The sequence below is a fragment of the Colletes latitarsis genome, chromosome 5 (assembly GCF_051014445.1).
Source record: "Colletes latitarsis isolate SP2378_abdomen chromosome 5, iyColLati1, whole genome shotgun sequence".
Taxonomy (NCBI): Eukaryota; Metazoa; Arthropoda; class Insecta; order Hymenoptera; family Colletidae; genus Colletes; species Colletes latitarsis.
Window position 1 is genome coordinate 27,578,314 of NC_135138.1, and position 22,478 is coordinate 27,600,791.

Genomic DNA, 22,478 nt, shown 5'->3' on the forward strand with positions numbered 1-22,478 from the left:
TGAATCTTTATTTTAAAAATGAATCGAAGATTAACAAACGTAATAAATTTTGATTCTTGAATTCAACTGCATCGAGCCACGAATAATTCGAGGCATGCTAGGGATATTTTCTTTCCACGCGGGAACAAATTTAGGACAGAGCAGGTTAATGCAACATTCGGAGAACACGGAAACTTTCCGCGAAACCGCTAGTTTCATAAAGCTCCGCGTATAACATAATACACGAAGGAAGCTATTTGGATTCACGTGTACCGCGGTAGCGAGTCTCGAACTCGTATCGGCCGTTCGAAGTGCCGAGAAATTATGCAAATGGCACGCCTCCCTCGAGCTAATATAAATTTGCGCATAGGTTTAACGACACTTTGGCCAGAAAAATATGCTGCCGCTTTAAAAAACTGCTCGCATAATGAACGCAATCAATTCTCGAACGCTAAACAGGGTTGTGACTAATTTCATATTCCGGCCGAGAAAAGGGGAAAGAACGAAAAGGGAGGACAGAACTTAATCGCGAACGAAACTACGACGATCCAATTTTCATTTCTGTTCCGCGGAATTACATTTTCCCCTTGGATCCTATCTTTAATCACAAAAAAAAGATCTGTACACGCTAACAGCGCGAATTCCTATTATCAGAATCGAGAAGCTCGCCTTCCGACGCGATGAAATTTATTGTTGGACGATTTAAGAAAAAGAATTTTAAAGTCGTTGAATCGCGAACACCAAACGTGGAAAATATCAGTTTCCTTCTCCTTTAATTTTATGCTCCGTGTTACTCGGTTAATCTTAAAATTCCTTCTATTGTTCCCCGAGATTATTCGACTTATTAGTGTTTGCTTTCCATTCCAGACGTTCATGCGTAGATATTTACATTATAAAATTGCACCGGGCAATGAAAATGAGAGATGAATTTAATTTAAAAACAGAAGAATATAGAGAGTTTTTCCTCTGTTCGCAACTTTTAATATATTCGTGTTAAATTAATCCTAAGTATTTTTAAACGGAATATTTGTGATTGAAATTGGGAAATTTGAACGTTATTTAGATAGGATGGCGTCAACTTGGGCAAAAAAAACGCGAACACTTTCATCAAGCCGCCAAAAATGAACGCGGACTGGCAACTAAAACGTCTCCAAATTTTCATCCATTTTCTCGTCGGACGTTCCACTTCTGGAAATTGAAGAGGCTCTTTTCTCAGGAATTATAGAGACGCGACGGGCGTTTTGATCAGACAGAAACAACCGTGCGCGATGTACGAAAAACGTGCAACGTGGCGTAAAAAGGGCGAAGCCCCGAGCCAAGAGCAAAAAGTGAAACGCACGGAGCAGAAATTTGACGGTCTTCCGAACGCGTACGGGTGCTTCCATTAGGTGTCCCGAATCGCGGCGACGCACGCGTGACAATCAAACGTCGTGATGTTTATGTTATCGCGTCGTAGCATTCGAAAACAACGTTTCAACGCGGACAGTTCGGTGTCGCCGGTAATTGAACTCACCGGACACCGAAACTATCGCGACGCGACAGGACGTTCTCCGTCGAAGAACTTACAATGCCGGAAATCTCGCGCGAGCCTCAGAAGCGAAAGAATGGTCGTAGAAATTGGCGAAAGAGACAACACACGGAAGAGAGACGCGTTGGATGAAGCTATTAGGCAAAGAGGGGAAAAAAGAAGGAACTTTTCCGGTTGTGCGAAGACTTTAAAGCCCGTTTAGACTAGGGGAACGAACGCTAAACTGACAATAGCGCTTTTTTTCAAGGCTGTGCTTGCTACACTTAACAATGCTACAATCCATTCCTGCACACGTTGTGTTCACAGCTGTCTATCTGTCTCTCTCTCCCGTTCTTTCTATCTTTAACCGTTCTTTCCCGTGTATACTCAAACGCTCGTCCAAATCATCCTTTCGTATCCCGTCTTCTCTGTGCGTACTCGCTCGCACTCCAGGCATTATTTTTCACCAGCACAGCGCATCCATCCACCGGCGAGAGAAGCCCCTGACAGCTTCTCAGGCGCCGGGTCTATCTACGAAACGCGACTGTCGAAACAATGAGCAATGCATTTTTCTGATTAAAATTTAGTCAACGACCAGCTGCTGCACTTTCAGGCGCATCTGCGTCGCCGCGACGTACGTTCGATGCACTCTAGCGACCTTTCAATACGAGATTGGAGACAAATTTTCCGCGAGTATTCGGTAAACGTATTCCTAACGGGGCCATGCGGTCTCACTGGGACTTTATTTCTTACGGGGCTGCGAATGAAAGATATAGAAAATGGAATTGCAATACTTCTCAATGGGTCACGAAGAATATTACCAAAATATTGCAAAGGTAGAGTGGGCAACAAATATTTTAAAATATATATTTGAAGTATGATTTGGAATTTAAACTGGTCTAAATGTTTTGCTTAAAAGGTCTATTAACTATTGTGGGAACAAAAGAAAAATTAAGTAGTTTGTATTTCCTATTAGAACACAATTCTTTTACGCGTCTCAGAATATATTTCTTCGTTTAGTTCAGTCGACCTTCTAAAGAGAAGCTTACATATTTTTGAAGCATTATTTTTGTTACTTCGTGAACTTTCCGATATTCCATGTTTACAAAGCCCAATTTTAATATTTCTCCTTTCCATCGTCGTGTTGTAGGAGTGAACAATGGCTAACTAACAAAGGAGGCACGAAAATTAACAAAATGAAAAATGCATATTCGTCCGGAATTCCATTGTTCAGTTATATTATATGAATTTTGCAAATGTATAAACATATATTTTCTGTGCTTGCTCAGAATTTTGCACTTTACATCGGTTGTTTCTAAACTTTCTGAAAAGCTCCGATACAGGGGGAAAAAAGAATATTTCTACTTACAAAATAAGAGGAAAAATTTAAATGTTAGATAAATTTTGTAATTGATTTCTATACGACCAAAAGCCTGTCTAGCTTTGGAAGTACAAATGTGTGTATCATATAAATATGGATGTATAATCCTATTCGAAGCAAATGTGATAATAAATGTATCCCGAACAAGCACAGTTTATTTTACATAAACACGGAAAGTTGGCAGCATTGTTACAAAATTTTCCCCGTATTAATTTAGAACGTACCAAATTTCCTTGCTTTCAATAGTCAAAACTTTTAACCAACCTCTATTCGTGTACTTCCTCGACGTAGAACTCATCGTCAGTTTATCTACTAAAATAACTATAACATTACGAAATAAAGTATAACATCCCTTATGTCAATATCTTCCCACTTACTTATCAAATTGTTTCCAAATTTTCACGGCTCCATATACAGCGAATTAATGTAAATGAGTAGAAAATACGAAAATTTAATTCATTATTTTTGTGTAATAAATAGAAAATGTGAAGTAAAATATTTTATTCGTATAATGCTTTATTTTCGGGGATAATTGAATGTGAAAATTCGTCGGGGGCGCGTGCGATTGAATACGATTTGTCCTGCGTGTCTGTCCATTACTCCCTGTTTCTACTTATGCTGATACCCTGGTCGTAATCTATCGCACGCATGCCCGATAAATTTACAATATTTATTTCTCGTAAACGAAGCATTATATGCATAAATTTTATTTTACATTTCGGTTTATTTTTACACGTATAATTATCTCCCACTTATAGTCTAAAGCCCTACATAAAAAAACATCAAAATGTGCTGTCGTTGAAGCCAATTTCTATGTTCATTACAATCAGTGTCAACTAATAAAATTGATTACATTACAGAGTATCTTTAAAAATGAATAATCTTTATACAGGGTGTTCGGCCACCCCTGGGAAAAATTTTAATGGGGGATTCTAGAGGCCAAAATAAAACGAAAATCAAGAATACCAATTTGTTGATGGAGGTTTCGTTAAAAAGTTATTAACGTTTAAAGTTCTGCCCGTACTGAATTTTTTTCTCGAAAGTGAATAGGATTTCGGAAGTAGGTCTATTCACCAAAAATTATTGCAATTGACCCCCGCAACCGAAAATAATTTTTTCAGAACGATTTGAAATTTTCGAATTTAATTGTTAATAACTTTTTACCGAAGCCTCCATCAACAAATTGATACATTTAATTTTCGTCTTATTTTGGCCTTTAGAATCTCCTATTAAAATTCTCCCAGGGGTGGTCGAACACCCTGTATAAGATTGTACTTATACCACATAGATTAAATAGAATATTTTGATACTCTCGTGAGAATAAAATCAGTCAATAAATTTATAAGATCTCTATAGCATGAGATATAAATAACACGAAAATTTGGGAATCCGGGTACACCATCGTATTTTAACATCAAAGAATTTCTGGTCAAAATCCTCGTCAATTTCTCCAGTCTTTCAAACAAGAAGCTTTAGTAGTCTGTAGCATCAGGAGAGCTCCTTCTTCCCTCCTTCTTTCACGATTTCCTCTTGGACGTCCTTAACCGCCAGGGTTGCGTAAAAATTCTGCGGTTCTATGGGCAGAAAACTTGAAAAAGGGCGGAGAGAAGCCTCGATGCTTTGTGAAGGGTCGAAACACGGAAAAAAAAACGATTCGGATAATGTAGACAGAAGACGCGAGCACAAGTATAAGAGACCAAAGAGAAGAGGCTGGAAGGAAAGGAAGGCAGACAGATGGCGGAGAATGAAGGATCGGTCGGGCAAGTAGAGATTAAGGTGTCGACTCTTAAGCCTGACGCCGAAATTCTGACGGCGAGACCTTCGTCGAGCTGAAAAGGAATGAAATACCTACCACCTGCTACCCACTACAGCTTGCCCTTCCTAGACCAGTCTGCTGCACATTACTCGTTGACCTCCGTCTCGTCATACTTTGCCTTTACTTTGCGCCATCTTTCCGCGAAACTTACATTTACGGTCGGCAACATTTGTTGTTTGAACTAACGACGTCGTATCTGAGACGAAATTTGTTTTTCGGGCAGACTGAGACACAGCTTACAACACTCCCCGGATAAGTGGCACAACTCTTTCCCGGACAACTGAAACGGAACGCTTCCTAAGAAGGTTCTTTTGGGAAAAATCATTTTCTTGGAAATAAATATGTCATTTTGTCAGATAAATTATTTTACAAGAAGATACGATGAGAATGTATTTCCACTGTTATATTTTTCATATCAAAAATAAGTGATATTTCTCGATGAAACGATAAGTCCGCTTTAAAGGTCTAATTATCCTCTATAAATTGTTTCGTATCTCTCACCGAGATAAAACACGAAGACCGCCGGAATTATAAAGGGTCAACTTTTTCAGCTTTCACCCTCGTAATTGATCAAGATATTCCTTGCACGTTCGAAAAGTTTTTTAATGTTTTAAATTACCCTCGAAGATCTCCCTTGCCAATATTAACAGCGAACAAAGTACCGAAATTTCCAACCCACGCAACGTTCGAAAGCGAATCCGCAGGTTTTTAAAGCGCGATAGGTGTTTTACGGCTCATAAAAGGGAAATAACCCTGGGCGGGAAACTTTGAAACGAGTTTATTCGTAAAGTCGGTTGCGTATCGGGTTGGTTCGATTTCTCGGCCTATTAGAATACTTCCCACGCTTTTGGTGCGATAAAATCAGGAACGAAAAATAATAGATGCGCGGTTTCGATTAAACTCGTTGTTCCCCCCCTGACCCGGTACTCGATTAACGATGAATTTGAATGATGTCTGGCGACAGAGGAACCCGATTTTCAGCTCACCTCGCTTTTCACGAATTACATTTCGTAATCGACGAAAGGGAGAGAGAAGGAGAAGGTAGCAGAGGCGAGTGCATGAAGTATATGTAAATAATGAGGGTGGGAATGAATACGTTGGGAGCTGTGGCTGCACTAATGGCGGGTGCAACGGTCGTTGAAGGGCTATCCGAAAATAATTCCGTCTCGCCAGGAGAATCCCCCTCGGGCCACCCAATTATCGTGAAATGCCTACCTACTACTTCGCGCTTCGAGCTTAAGTAAATGAAGAGTGACGCTTGTCCGCGGACAATACAACCACCGATAAATCTTGGTTGTGAAAAATCGATGCTCGGTCGCGCGAACGTTTCTGAGATCTCCGTTGACTCCCATGGGTCTCGGTACCCCTTCAGTTTTATTGTAAATATACTTGTCCCTCGATTGGTTTTATTCTACAGACTCCTGGAACGCCGCTGTTCTCGAAGAGAGCCTCGAAGACGAAGTAAACAAGAGATTTTATTCTTATCTTATCTTAACAGCACTCAGTTTTAGTCTTGCTTCTTTTTCAATATTGATTGATACAACATGAAACTACAGTGTGATAGAGCTATATCGCCCCAACAGTATTGAACTTTGTTAAAAATTACATGGCCCCGGTGATAGCCTATAAAAGTCACATGAGACCACATTCCCGCCATTCACTGTCTCGCGTTCATTATCTATCCACGATTTTATTTGACTTATTGAGTTGTACTATACTCATTACTCGGACGTGAGACAACGACAAACCAGACGTATATTGTCATTCGATAAGGATCGCAAGAATAATTCATCACAAGAACAAGACACCTTACACGCAACCGTGCAAAAATGAGAAGCTGACTAGTTTGATCGGTTATAAAATGATCCCCTTCCTACGGGCCCGCCTTTCTGGGTTAGGTCTCTAGGAAATTATACTACGACTAATCAGACCTTACTTTCCTAGGCGTACAGGAAGAAGGTTACACTATAATCAATCAGACTCGTTAGCTTCTCGTATCTGATATCCATTCCACCCATTCTTCCGTTTGACTTAATCGTATATTCAGCTTTGTATTGAACGCGATAGTACATGAAGTGATAATCACACGAGACGCAAGTGGCTCTTTGTGTAAATAAGGGGTGCGTACATGGAGCCATCAATCAACATGAGTTGGCAGTATTGTATGAAATTCCTGCGTTAATTCGATGGTTTATGCCGATGCTGCTCGCACCGATCGCAACGGGAATCGATTAGTAGACACGTTAACTCAATGTATACGTTTGCTAATCAGACACGTTCTGAACTTTCCTTCCTGGGCAACGTACAAAAAATAATTTCAACTAATGCCAGCGAATTACTCTGTTATGCATTCGTTTCGTTTCTTCTCGCAACACCGATTTTCGCCAGCCACGCAAACTAGTAACACGGAACAGGAAGACGGGAGTTGAGAAGTCCCGGGGATTCAATCGGCGAAAGTTTATCGACGACACTATTCCGTCGCACTTCGTTTGCAATCACGGCTGCATATATAAACGCGACGAAACTTTTTGAAGCGAATCGAGCCGAGAAGCGTGCGTGACGATCGAGCCGGGGGTCCCGAGGAGAAGATGTAAAGATAGGAACCGGGGGGTTAAGCATAGCAAAGAGGAAGGGTGAAACGATGAAAGGAGAAGGTGGGCAAAGTCGCCTCGCGATACGCGGTTAAACTCCACGAGCTAGGGAATGGCGAACGCGGAGGGGAGGGGGTAGCTTCTTAACTTTTCAATTTCCTACCTCTCTTCTGTGTTCTGCTGGTCGATTCCCCGCCTCCTTAGCAGCCGGTCTGTCCAAACGATTACGACGAGTCAATAGGAATTGCCTCACCGGCTCGTGGAAAATTATTTTTAGGGAGATCGTAACCACTCGCGAGACCCACGTCCCAGTTTCAATCTGAGCCATCTGGATCTTCCTCGACGGTAGTTACGTATTTTTATTTTCGATATTTTAGGTTCCTTTCGAAACTTGTCGCTCCATTTACATTGGTGCAGTGCCAAGTTTCGCGGTCATGAGGCTACTTGTCATCAAGTCTTATACAGGGTGTTCGGCCAACCCTGAGAAAAATTTTAATGGGAGATTCTACAGGCCAAAATAAAACGAAAATCAAGAATATTTGGTGATTGAGGCTTCGTTCTCACCATAGACGAGTTATACGAGTAGACTTCACATCCAATGTATTTTTTCGACCCATTTTTCTGGGGCTCTAGAGCTCCATTAACACGTATTGTTTGAATTTTGAATCATTAAAATCTTTCAGTCCGTTCAGAAGTTATGACGTTTTAAAAATAGGAATGAAATTTTCGAGTGACGTTTCAGGCCACACAGTATATTTTCGGTAAAGAATTTTTTTCTTGAAACTACTTGGATTTCGGAGGTATGTGTATTCACCAAAAATGATTCTATTTAACCCTTGCAAACGAAAATAATTTTCTCAGAACGATTTGAAATTTTTTAATTTTGTCGACGTCCATCTTCCAGAATTTTTTTCTCGAAAGTGTGAAGGAATTCGAAGGTATATGTATTCACCAAAAATGATTGTAATTGACCCCCGCAACCGAAAATAATTTTTCCAGAATGATTTGGAACTTTTTAATTTTGTCGAAAAATTTAGGCACCTACCCCCTGTCGATTTTTCTCAAAAATTCGTTTTTGATTTTCAATAAATTTGTTTGACGCTCTACAGAAAAGTTGTCTAATACGTTTTGGTAGGTATCCACGAGCTCTACTTGCATACTAAATTTTAATGAGATCCATTGACTATTGTAGGAGTTATGGACGTTTGAAAATTGGAGTATTTTTATGGGGTGTTTTCCACTTTACTGGGTCAAAGAACAACTTTTCGAATATTTTTTCAATTTGTACATATTCTCCACCAAAATACGCGTCGTTTGCCTTTTTAAACATGAAAATCCTTTAATCCGTTCAGGAGTTATGATGTTTTAAACATCCGCATGAAATTTCAGGGAAACATATCAATGGTATGGTCAGACATGTATTTTCGGTAAGGAATTTTTTTCTCGAAAGTGCGTAGGATTTTGGGGGTATGTCTATTGACCAAAAATGTTTATAATTGACCTCCACAATCGAAAATAATTTTTCCAGAACGATTTGAAATTTTTCAATTTCGCCAAAAAATTTAGACACCTATTCCCTGTCGATTTTTCCTAAAAATTCATTTTCCATTTTCAATAATTTTATTTGACGCTTTACAAAAAAGTTGTCTAATACTTTTTTGTAGGTACCCATGAGCTCTATTTCAGAAAAAAGTTTCATTAAAATATATTCACTTTTGCACGAGTTATGGCTGTTTGAAAATTGGACCATTTTTATGGGGTTCTTGTAACTTTACGGGGTCAACGAACAACTTTTCGAATATTTTTTCAATGTCTACATATTCTCCACCAAAATACGCGTCGTTTGCCTTTTTAAACATGAAAATCCTTCAATCCGTTCAGAAGTTATGATGTTTTAAAGATTCGCATGACATTTTCGGCAGACATTTCTGGCCTGAAATTATATTTTCAGTAAGGAATGTTTTTCTCGAACGTGTGTAGGAATTCGAGGGTATATCTCTTGACCATAAATGCTTGTAATTGACCCCTGCAACTAAAAATAATTTTTTCAGGACGATTTGAAATTTTTTTTTTCACCCAAAACTTTCAGCACCTACTCGAATTTTTTTCTCAAAAATGCGTAGGAATTCGTGTGTATATCTATTCACCAAAAATGATTGTAATTGACCCCTGCAATCGAAAATAATTTTTCCAGAATAATTTGAAATTTTTTAATAAGTTTTTAATGAATCCTCAATGAGGAAATTGAAATTCTTGATTTTCGTCTTATTTTGGCGTCTAAAATCTTTCATTAAAATTTTTCCCAGGGGTGGCTGAACATCCTTTAGAAATCGACACGTGTTTACATTCACGTGGTATTCATAAAAGAAATATATTCATTTTCGTGGTTATTCCCTATATACGTTTGAGAAATTATTTAGAATTAAATCGTATGTCAAGCGATTAAAGCACTTTGTACTCAAAACATTCACGTTCATTGAGAATGAGCATACGAAAAAGTTGATATAAAATTTAAAAGATTTAAGCAGACCAAACACTGTCCAGCTTAGATACGAATGTTGCAAATAGAACATGCATAAAGCTGGCGTTCAATGGCGAAGAGCGCAAATCGGGTTTGCCTCCCAAGCAGGAGCGACTGCAGTCTGAGCAAAAGGTAAAAAGGTCCAACCGTGAATCGTACAACGCTTTCTATACGGTAACGTTTGGTCTGCATGCGATGCAGCTTGACGAGCAGGTTTGCAGACACCGATTCTATACTTAAAAGTTTTATTTCCATATTGTTGCACCCTAACGGTAAATACCCGAAGCGAGCGCACGGATGATATTCACGGTTTGAGGATTTCGAAATTTTCGGTTATAACCAGATGTCATAAATGTTACTAATTAGACTGCAATTTGCTGGATTCGCCTGCACGGTCTTCGGATCGATGCACTTTATGAGTTTATAACTCGCGCGACCATCTGCAAAGAACACGGCTAAAGCGGAGTCACTTTGCTAAAACCGATCAAATTGCTTGAACCAATTGCAGTTGGTACCCATTCCGGACCGATAAGCTTTTAAAATTAACAAATTACCGTGCACCATCCCGACAGCGTAGTCAAAGATTCTAAAAGTGCGTTGCAAATGTTCCACCTACGTCAATTATGTTTCGATCGGTCGTACGTTTCATAATATTAACCGACCATATTTACCAAACGTATCTCCAAAGGTGTATCTTATTGTTAGAAGATTTATGAGAATTTGCTCGTACAACGGGTCGACGGTAAACAGAGTTGAATCGGTTGTGTCCACGGATGATCGGTCGTTTTGATAAAACGAGCTTTAATCACCACTCGATTATCCGTTCATGGACAAAATTTTAATTTACGAGCCAGTAAAGTTTAAAAGAGTTACGCTGCTGTGGGAAATTTGTTCGCTTTATGTGCTGTCGCCTCGAAAGTTTCCAGTTTGATCGTTAAGCCCCCTCCGAAGGAAAACGATGGTAGCTAAACGGAAGACAGAGAAAAACGGGGGATGTAAGGGGGATGAAGGGCGAGGGAGCAAGAACTGCAGGCGAAATACGAGGCAATGAGGGTCTGTCATATTAAACCGACGGATTGGAATGTTAATTAATACTAGCGAATTATCGATAAAGCCGCGAAAGGGGAAGAATGGGAACGAAGGAGAGAAGGGGGATGGTACAACTATAATTCGTTCTGTTCGTTTCATCTTTCACGCTTCTTTGTTGTTCCTTTAATACCTTCTTAACCTTCCCATCGATTTTCAAGTGGATCAGTGGTTCTCAAACTTCTTAATCTCTGCGGATATTTACGCTTCCAGACGAGACTTCGCAAACACTTTTCGATCGCATCGATCCTATCTGTCGAAGCCAATCTCACGAGTTCTATATGTTTAATAATTATTTTTGCAAAACTATACACTGAAACGTGTGATACTTTAACACATTGACTGCCACAATTTTTGGAACTAAAACAATTAATTCTAAAGATTAGATGTTAAAGAAAATAAATCTAGATAGGACTGGTTTTCAGTTGTCGAAAAACAAAGGTTTGTTTTCGTTGGCAATTTGAGGGGTTTGGTCTGGCAGTCAACGTGTTAAACGTTACAATCACAACTGTGTTTCGTTTTGATTTCTTATTACGCGTTCCAAAATTTCCCAGATATAGAAACGATCGTAAAAGTGATCTGAAAATCGTAGTTTCAGGCGCGTCGAAATAGATTATATCGTAATGAAATATTGACGTTTGACACCTTTGCGTTAGATGAGACCACTTGATTTGCGGAACGTCCTATGAGCCAATACGTATTGCATTGTACGAATTCACGCTCTCGTGATTTCCATTGTCCGCTTTATTGACATCTGCGTCTATTTGGCAGTACAGTATCAAGCATAAATACCAGGACGTGTCGTTTCTGTTATTTTGATCTCTAGTTTCGATCGAACAAACATTTGTACATTCAGGAAAAGAGTTTTATTTCTGACACAATTTTAAATGACGTAACTTGAATTATTGCAGCGCATTTTTCACAGCCGTTTTAATTTTTGCCGACCAAGTCTGTTCGGCGTACGAAACACGTAAAAATAATTCGATGTGCATTTATGAATTACGAGTAGTTCGAAAAAATAGAGTTCGATAAGACATTTCTGAATTACTGCCACGTAAATTTCTCAAATTTAGCCCGGTATTGCGCGGCATCAACGATCGCGTCCCAGGAAAGAATTATTCGTCCGAAAACTTATGAGTGGTTCCTGGACGGACTGTGTATCTCTGCATATGACTGGGTCATTTCTGCACCGCGCCGAAATCGCAGGAAAAATGTACGCTGGCGTGCACGTGAATTTTGCAATGCACTTGAACTGTAAATTTCGTTATACGTCAATCCCAGTTTATGTTCGTGGGACGCGTCGTGCGCGTTCGAAAAATGAAATTCGAATATAAAATTCATGAACACCGTAAAACGGAATTCATCAGTGTACGATTTCGTAACGTCAAAGTAACGAATACAGCGCGTTTCGTGTAAGGTAAACATCAAGATTATATTCCTTCGTTTCCATGTTACTTTAATGGCTTCGATCGCTACTTTGAGAGCTGCGTATATATCCGACCTGGCACTCTGCAATTATCATAATTATTATAACGTCTTTATTACACGAATTAAAAGAATGCGTACGCGTCGTATCAAAGTAATTGCATACTCGCGCGAACGCCAACCATAGCTGCAGACTGCTTTTAAAGTGAAACCAGTTGGCATTGAAGCGCGTTTACCCGAGTATTATAATTTTGCTTGGAGATAATCACGATCGAGAATAATTTTAAATGCGGAAGAGTTATAATACGAAATGAACGGAATAATTAAGTTAAATATCAGTTTCGTGAAAAAGCTAAGAAAAATAAAACAGCTTTGTTAGTTGTATTTATTATTTGAACCTGGCGAATTTCCTTAAGGAAAACATTCATTCTCGACTCTGCTATAAATTTCCCCAGAAGGAAAATGGCGTTCGGTTATCTACCTTGAAAAACCATAAAAATTCATAGCTGCTAACATACTAGAATTGAAACAAGTATGCCATCCTGTCGTGCTATGCGTGAATGAAGATCATATATTTTACGAAATACTAGTTTATTCCTTCGTGAAACACAGCAGTTGGTTGAAGTTTAAAGAAATATTGTTGTATTTCTACTTATTTATATTATCGTTTAGAGAATTTTATCTTGAATTACATTAGTTAGAACGAAGTACAAGTAGACAAAATTTCATTTAGGTTATTAAGTTATAGGGAAATCACAAATATACAAATTTTATATTTGATATGAATAATACAATATTATGGTATGGAATTCTTTTTGTACAAAGCAGAAACTAGAATCGCATTTCAAAGACGGTCGAAATCCATAGAAGTATACTCTAAATCCATGAAATATACAATAGCCAACCAGATGACGATGGTAGGCATGGATGACGACGCTCATAGTGTAAATAAAGGCCAACTCACGTTGGTGAAAGTATTCTTCTTCGCCCTTTCCTCCACTTTTTCAACTCCTCGTCTCCCGTTCTTAAGGCCATGAAAGAAAAGGACTTAGCTTCTCCATGGACAGTACCAAGCCGAATCGAGCACCAGCAAAAGTGGAATTCTGAAATATTAATGTAACTTCCGCCCAGCAGCGTAAGCCGATTCTTTGCTCTTCTCGTTTTTCTTGTTTCTCCTCTTTCTTCTCATTTTTTTAACGTCTTCTCATCTTTTCTTGGACCGTCTTCCTGAATACTACACAGACGCACCATCCTACGAAACGAAGAAGATGAACGATACACGTTGGCCAAAAGTTACATTTAGAGACTAGTGACGGAAAAGAGGAAATTTTAACTGGAAATGTTAACTGTTGAAATAACTGAAATTCGATAGCTCGATAAATCTAACTATCTCGTAATTGAAAATTAAATTTTGGTCTTTTGTAGTAAATCGATTTCGATTATTCTGAAAATAAAAACTACTGGATCAAATGTTAATATTTTTCGAAATGGTGTCATAATCTAATTAGCTTCATCTCCAGAGAGTCAGTTTGTCTGTGACTCGATTATCTTTGGAGACATTTTGTAGTCAGAGTCAGTAGACCACATTGTACCTATACGTGAAAAGGCACCCCCTGACGTTCGTTTTTTTTTCGAATGCCTGTTTCAGGAAGGTGAGAGGGGTTACTTGGAGGGGCTCGCTTCAAGATATGCAGACCTCTTCAGAACACATTACGGAGACGTCCTGGAGCCACTCGAGGAGCTACGCCGCCGTGAAACAAATGCTTCCCCCCGAATGCCCAACACTCAACTCACCACCAGTCATTCACAGCCCATTTACGTGCCTGGAAAATACTCGGTGAGTAAATCCATCTCTTTTTCTCTCTCCTTGATTTCTGTTCTGTCCTTCTAGTTATCTTTATGAGTCTCTTTTATTTTTCCCCTTTGTTCTTTAACTTCGCTGAAATTCTCCGGTACGTGCGTTACGTAATTACACCTATTTCATGTTTTCCACCGTCGACGTTTTGTCGCGAAACGATCGAAAAAAGAAAATATTCGTGTTACATGACACGGCCAGTTCGTAGCAATTAATTCATTGTCAGGAGGAACAATTTTTATTTTGAATTTCCTTTATGCTCGACGATTCTTTAACGATGACAATGTTCCCCGATGAACATTCCGTGTTTGCAGACGTATAAGTTGATTCGTTCAATCTTTTTCTCTGACTAGTAATAATTTTATTCGTCTGTGAACATTTTTCACTGTATGTTTTTGACTTATCAGAAATAATCAAATCGATCGTGCTTTGGAACGTAATATTTTTCATAACAGAAATGTGCTCCTTTGCTTGGAGCAAACGGAAGCGTGCCGATCTCCGTAAACAAATGAAACGTGTGCTTCTCGTAACGCGCGACGACATAGTAACAGCACATTATTTAATGCAACCGAAGTGTCGAAAACTGATTTACGTTTCCGTGAAGTGTTACATATGAATGAAATTCTCATTTTATCATTCACGCCTGAACGCGAATTTCAGGGGCAAGACAGCTCCTTCAATATTTGACACTGACAAACTAGAAAAAGGAGAGAAAGCGAAAAAGAGATGAGATATAATCGAGAAAGTTCGTAACCGTGTGAAAATAATATTTCTCTTTTTTTATTTATATTTATCAGAACGAAATTCGTTATTTATAAATTACTTGTCTCCTCGATACAGTAATCCCTTTTTTTATCTCGTTAGAATTTATATGTTTTGTTAAAAAGGAGTCTCATGTTATTAAAAAATGCTTGTAAACATTTTATAGCAATGAATACTTAAAAAATTTTATTACAACTCGTGCATAATGATAAATAGCTGATAAAAATCACCAATGCAGTGCTCGTTTAAATACATTCGTCAAATATTCAATTTCATTTTATAGAAATTGAATTAAAATGGAATTTCATGGTGCAAATGGATGCCTAGCGCACTTTCTAGCCGTCTTGCGGATATGATATCCAATAATAAAAGTAGTTTGACCTTAATCGAGGGTCGAGACATCGTGGCAAAGACGTTATCGAACGCTTCCTTTCAGTTCCGTCAAATGATAGCCCCTAATGCCACGCAAGCAAAACTCGTGGCTCTAGCCGCGGAAAGAAGTAAAAGCAGAAAAACGGGAGAATGTTCTCGATTTTTGTGCAGCCCTCGAGCTGTCTCAGCGACAAGGAGGAGGACGAAATCTATGGGTTCGGATACGGAGTCTTCAGCAGGCAGATGCTTCAGCATCGACAACAGAAGCTCGCTCTCGCCGCGCAAAATACTACCGCGATGACACCGGCTGGACATCAACAACCTTATCAGAGGTAAGAATTACCCCTTATTTTACTCGATCGATACCGTTTTTACGGACCACTTATTGGAAACATAAATATCCTCTCGAGATTCCCAAACTATCGGCCCCGATGTTAATTGAACTCGATAAAATATTTACGAACGGGGCTCCATAAAGTCTGAATCGCAAAATAAACTTAAATTAAAATTCGAAAAGTGTCAAAAAATATAAGCGTGCAATTTATAAATTTTCTCCTCCCATTTTCCGATTTAGTAGAACAGAACTCATCCAAGTTCGAAGTAATATGGATTTCGTGAATCGAAGATTCTTTTTTCACGACTGAAATGTTACTGTTTGCACGCAACAGAATTGTCAAGTCCAATATTTCGCTTGCAAGAGTAATCGTGTGGTCAAGTGGACTCGCGGGATATTTTTCATCGTATCTGGTAAACATGTTTTTAGTTCATCATGTTAATGAAATATAAACTAATTGAGGCCGTTACTCGTAGAATAAATGTATATAAGTGGATATCGGAGTTTATCCAATTCCCGTGTGCAAGCAGCACAAAATTATTTTGGGGTAACAATCGATTGACGAGCGCTTGACTGAGTTAATTATACGCCTGTGTACATTAATTCCATGGATGGTGCACGATGAGTAAATATTATACAGTAACTCGGTGCGCATTGATCGTCCTGATGATCCATCGTGAAATTCATCAAGTTTTTATAAAAACTCCAGCTTCATCCACCTTGAAGAGAAAGTTCCAAAAGTATAAGATTACTCGTTTCTACGTAATAAATTTTTATGACCAAATTTAATACGTTGATCCATCTCGAAAGAACAACGTCAAATGTTATAAAACATTTTGAGCCTTAAAGAGAAGGTGTACAAAATATCATTGCTTCTCACGAATGTCAAATTTATTTTTCTTTATTACATTTTATACAGAAATTATTACTTCCATTAACAGAAAAGCTACTTCAGAAATGTCTTTAAACCGAAGCAGAGAAATTTCGTCGAATGCAGATTTTATTGCGACCGTAAATTTCAATTAATAATTAAAACGAAATAATGAACTTCGTATTCAAGGCTCTGAAAATAATTACAGAACGTTAAAATGATGTAACTTTGCCGTGTTTGGAACATATATTGCATACTGTTAATTTCGCTCAGAATATTTACCTTAGTAGCAAAAGCACTATTTAAATTCTCGTGTAATAAGTTTAATGATATTCCTAACGAGAAACCAGAACGATCAAGGTCTATTTATGATATCCTTCGATAAAAACTTCTAGTAATTAAAGTTTTTATGAAAGAATCGTTTTACAGGGTCTTCGTAAAGTCGAAGCGTAACGTTTTCTGTTCATTATCGCGTTTAGAATAGATTAGACGATCGTCGTAGAATTCATTAGCAACGGGATAGACGTGTTCGAGTGACGAATGGGTCGCGTGTGTTAATTATTCACGGTTATACTCACGAGTGCGTGATGCCCGTTTGTTACACGGTTAATGATGCATTCTACGATTGCACATCACCTGCAACCGAGCCTGACAGATCTTTTTTAATTGAACGTTCACGCGTCCAAGCAAACACAATTATCTCATAATATGACTAGGTGATATTGCACTTCCTTGTTTTTACAAATAACGAGACAAATATTAAATATTAAAAATCAATGTTATTTAATTTGTATTATAACAAAAAATATTATTACATTAGAGCTCCCATTATCCAATTAACCAGCATATTTACTCCGACTATTTTTCGATAAATGTTACGAATTATATTTCACAAAAACAAAGTCACAGGCGCATGCATTCAACAGTGACGTCAATACTAAACTTTTTTATTAATAAATTGTATTACTACATTATCTATAGTTGAGTTTACTAAGAACCAAAAACAAATTTTTAAGAAAAATCGATAGAGGGTAGGTGCAGAAATTTTATGGCGAAATTAAAAAATTTCAAATCATTTTGAAAAAATTATTTTCGGTTGAGGGGGTCAATTACAATCATTTTTGGTCAACAGACATACCCCTGAAATCCTACGTAGTTTCGACAACAAAATTCAAGATGTGAAATTTTTCGACAAAATTAAAAAATTTCAAATCGTTCTAGAAAAATTATTTTTTGTTGCAGAGGTCAATTACAATCATTTTTGGTGAATACACATATCCCCGAAATCCTACGCACTATCGAGAAAAAAATTCAATACCGAAAATATAATTTCAGGCCAGAAATGATGCCCTGAAATTTCATGCGTATCTTTAAAACATCATAACTCCTGAACGGATTGAACGATTTTCATTTTCAAAAATGCAAACTACGCGTATTTTGATGAAGAATAGGTGGAAATTCGAAAAATATTCGAAAAGTTGTTCGTTGACCCCGTAAAGTTACGAAAACCCCATAAAAATGGTCCAATTTTCAAACAGCTATAACTCCTGCAATAGTGAATATATTTCAATGAAACTTTTTTCTGAAGTAGTGCTCATGTATACCTACAAAAAAATATTAGACAACTTTTCTGTAGGATGTCAATCAAAATTACTAAAAATCAAAAACAAATTTTTAAGAAAAATCAACGGGGGGTAGGTGCCTAAATTTTTCGGTGAAAATAAATTTTTTCAAATCGTTCTAAAAAAATTATTTTCGGTTGCGGGGGTCAATTAGAATCATTTTTGGTGAATAGACATACCCTCGAAATCCTACTCAGTTTCGGGGAAAAAAATTCCTTATCAAAGATATAATGTCTGACCAAGAATTTCAGAATCTACTGAAATTTCATGCGTATCTTTAAAACATCATAACTTCTGAACTGATTGGAGGATTTTAATGTTTCAAAATGCAAACAACGCGTATTTTAATGGAGAATCTGTAGAAATTCGAAGAGTATTGGGAAAGTCGTTCCTTAACCTCATGAAAATGGTCCAATTTTCAAACGGCCATAACTCCTATAATAGTGAATTTATCTCATTGAAATTTATTTGTATAGCGGAGCTCATGAGTACCTATAAAAAAGTATTACTCAACATATCCGTAGCGCGTCAAACAAATTTATTAAAAATCAAAAACTAATTTTTTTAAAAATTCCTCGTTTTTGTCACTTCACGTGTAGGTACAGTCCAGTTATCCGGTATATTTGATTTTCCGGCATTGCCCCAGTCCTGAGTACGTCTGATAATTGGAATTTTACTATATAACAGTGTAATATCGAACGAATTTTAAATTTCTTGCTAGAAAAGACTTAATTTTCTTTATAAAATTTGCGTGTACCGAGTATTTAGAACTGTTCGAACCGTCGAACAGCTGATTCGAACTGTTGGAAGTTTGAAAATTTCGTGGATGACTGTACACTTTTGACAGAGTAATGATGGACGCTGCGATTCGCGCGTAAATCCAGCCGTTGTGACAAATGTGTCGCGCGTGATTATACTGGAATCATGTTAATGCAACCTACTGGATACGTGCCATTTCTATTCCGCTGCCCAAATGCCTGCGCCGCCGTTAACCGTGAATGTGTCTCTTTCTCGGGGAAACGTTTATTCGTGCAACTTCTCCCGAAACCGTTCGCTAATGAATTTTCATATTAATCAACGCGTCTTACGACGATGGCTGAAACGTCTGCGACGAAGTGGAACGCATCGCGAATGTCGACGATCTCGAGTTCTTACGTCTATTATCTTTTCGAGTGTCTGGCACTATATGATCCAGCACAATAGTCGCCGACTCGTAACTCGTAACAATGATTTCAACCACTCGTGTTATCTTAAAGTAGCAGAAAGAAAACTCGAGCTTATTGACCAATTTATTTCATTTCCTTTTGTGGACTGTGATACTGTATCCAGTCACATTGGGCAATACTTTCATGAAAATGGTCCATCCTCAGAAATGGAGTTGATAGCTTCTTATCTGTTAGCAGGAAGAGACGCAGTTATTCTACGTCGTTTCTTCTAACATTTTTTTTCAGTTCTTTATCTGTTTACCTGAAAAAAATACAAATTGAAAATCTGGCAAATCATTTTTTTTTTTATCTCTTGCCTCTTTATGTGCACCTATAAATTATGATATTGGTGATGGTTTCGACAATAACAGTATATTTTGTATTAAAATCAATATTTTACTGTCGTGATATTAAAAAAAGTAATAAATATGATTTATCAGGATATATTTTACAATATGTGTAGTACGAACGTAGATAATAATGAATATGAAGTCACAAATCCACCGGGATAAAGTGTAGAAAATAGAAAGAAATAAAGAATTGGAAGTGACGTTGAAAAATGTAATATTGTATGTTTCACGTTATTTAGTTGAAAAAATAAGTAGAAGTAGCTATTGAATAGCAAAACATGTTGAAGTCCAAAACAAATCTGCTCATTGAAGGCAACATTCCTATGCACATGCAACAGGAAATCCCTATTTGCCTTCCATATTTCTTGGAAAGAGATCGCACAATGCAACCATGAGCATCGCCCATCAAGCATTACGAAAAATATAGAAACAGACTTAACAATTTATGTAAAATGTTCTGCAGACAACCCATAACAGGATCTAAACGTAAAATCTGTTGGTCTTCTTCCCAAAACATAGATTCTTTTATCAATATGAAACAAATTTTTTTCTAAATAACGATAATTCCATTAAATACTAATTTGAAACAATTTCTAGTAGAATTTGTATACCGTTCAATAAATATCGAAGCAGTAAGAAATTATTTCACTGGAATAATTGTGACGATTTTCCGTTCGTTCGAGACATACTGTTCCTTGACGTCGTCTGCATTTATACCTTCTGTATCTTGCATAAATTGTAGAATAATGAGGTGCTTTGTCAAAACGGACACTTCAACTCGAGCAGACAATTCGACGTTGTTTTAAAGTCGCGGGGGTGGACAGAGTATCCAAAAGGAGTGTGTGCCCCTTAGCGCCGTATTACGAAGGCGCGGACAGACGCCCTTAAAAGTAGGAAAAATTTAATCAACGCTACTTACTCTCTTTAACATAATGTTTCTCATTATTTGGTCATAAGAAACTTTTCTGCATTTTTATCTTACATATAAATATTAAACTCCGGGTCCATTTTCACGCGAATCTACATTTTATTATTTCGCGTTCCAGTGCAAGTTTTAATTTTTGCGTTATTATATTTGTAAATTCTTTGTTCGCTACCATCGCTAATTTAACAGACTTGGAACAAAACCAGAACTTCACGAGTCTGGAAGCACAGAACATTCTATGAAAATAAAGAAGGCTCTATTGGAGGGTTGTAAAGTTTGTCAAGGAAATCTCAATCGTTCAGGCTGTGCAATATTCTAGTAACACGCCTAACGATTCACGTCAAATTATAATACAATCGGTTCATAGCAACGGACATTGCTCATTTGACTGTAATCGGTAGAACAATTACGAATCTGTTCAGGCAAGAGAGAGCTCTCTGGGCAATCGTCTGTTACCCGATGCGCCAAAGATAGGGGAGAACAGGTTAGAGGAAACATCGAGAAGTCCTGTGGACGTAGTGTCAGAGCCAAAGCAGAATTGCATCGTAGTTTGTCCGTTAAGATGTTAGCTTTTCGTCAAAGACCGCTATTAGTACGCAGTTAGTATTACAGAACGATGTATCCGGATACGAGCGGGTGATACATCGCCATCCATTATCGAGTCTGTGGCATGTGAACTGCCGATTGCTTTGTGGGACGATCAATAGAATGGGGACCGCTGGATCGGACCAATGAGGCGATTAGTCTTACTGAACACGACCCTTAGGCGGAAATCATTTTGCGCGCATTCCACCGTAATCGACTATACGAGATCAGCGAGTCTCCTCTTCCCGTGGGGAATACTTGAAATAGTTGGACAAATACCGCGTGTAAAGAGAACGTGACAGTTGGCTTTGGCTACTTTCGACGATATCGAACGCTGTACTAACGCTCACTTCAAGTTTGTTGTTCCTTCAGCGCGAATATTAATTCGAACGATCGAAATTCCACGTTGTAACGATGTTTTGTGTTAATACGCTACGATTAGACTACGATATTATCCATATAAACGATTAAATAGAAAAAATGTCTCCTCTTCCCCTGGGGAATACTTGAAATAGTTGGACAAATACCGCGTGTAAAGAGAACGTGACAGTTGGCTTTGGCTACTTTTGACGATATCGAACGCTGTACTAACGCTCACTTCAAGTTTGTTGTTCCTCCAGCGCGAGTATTAATTCGATCGATCGAAATTCCACGTTGTAACGATGTTTTGTGTTAATACGCTACGATTAGACTACGATATTATCCATATAAACGATTAAATAGAAAAAATGTCACCTCTTCCCCTGGGGAATACTTGAAATAGTTGGACAAATACCGCGTGTAAAGAGAACGTGACAGTTGGCTTTGGCTACTTTCGACGATATCGAACGCTGTACTAACGCTCACTTCAAGTTTGTTGTTCCTTCAGCGCGAGTATTAATTCGAACGATCGAAATTCTACGTTGTAACGATGTTTCATGGTAATACGCTACGATTAGACTGAGAATTTATCCATATAAACGTTTAAATAAAATATTCTTCGCCTCATGAATTGTTTGTTCGAAACATTTTTATGTTCAACCGGTAAAATTGTCTTAAATAACGTGGCTACTGTACACGATAAATTAACATTAATAATAATATTAATATTTCATGTTGTACAAACACGTATATTTTGGATACGAGGAACACATGTTTTTTATATACCCGTACGCGATAAATACATAAAATCCGCAATCTACCGATAACGTACAAGCTGTTTATAAAATAGTGTTAGGAGGTTTAACTACATATTTTCGAAATCGAAACGATAAATTACTATATTACACGTTCGCCGCGGTATCGCGACGTG

At 37.9% G+C, this 22,478-nt stretch overlaps 1 protein-coding gene across 4 annotated transcripts in view; it reads left to right on the forward strand.

Moving 5' to 3' along the window:
* The window catches only part of LOC143341766 (uncharacterized), a 392,615-nt gene that overhangs the window by 310,382 nt on the left and 59,755 nt on the right, over positions 1–22,478 (forward strand). For all 4 annotated transcript variants that reach the window (XR_013079675.1, XM_076764924.1, XM_076764926.1 and 1 more), the window contains exons 2-3: positions 13,955–14,143; positions 15,467–15,627. Coding sequence is in view for 3 of the 4 variants with exons in the window: in XM_076764924.1 (XP_076621039.1) it covers positions 13,955–14,143; positions 15,467–15,627 (350 nt within the window). In the remaining variant the exon portion in view is untranslated. The remainder of the gene's footprint in view (positions 1–13,954; positions 14,144–15,466; positions 15,628–22,478) is intronic.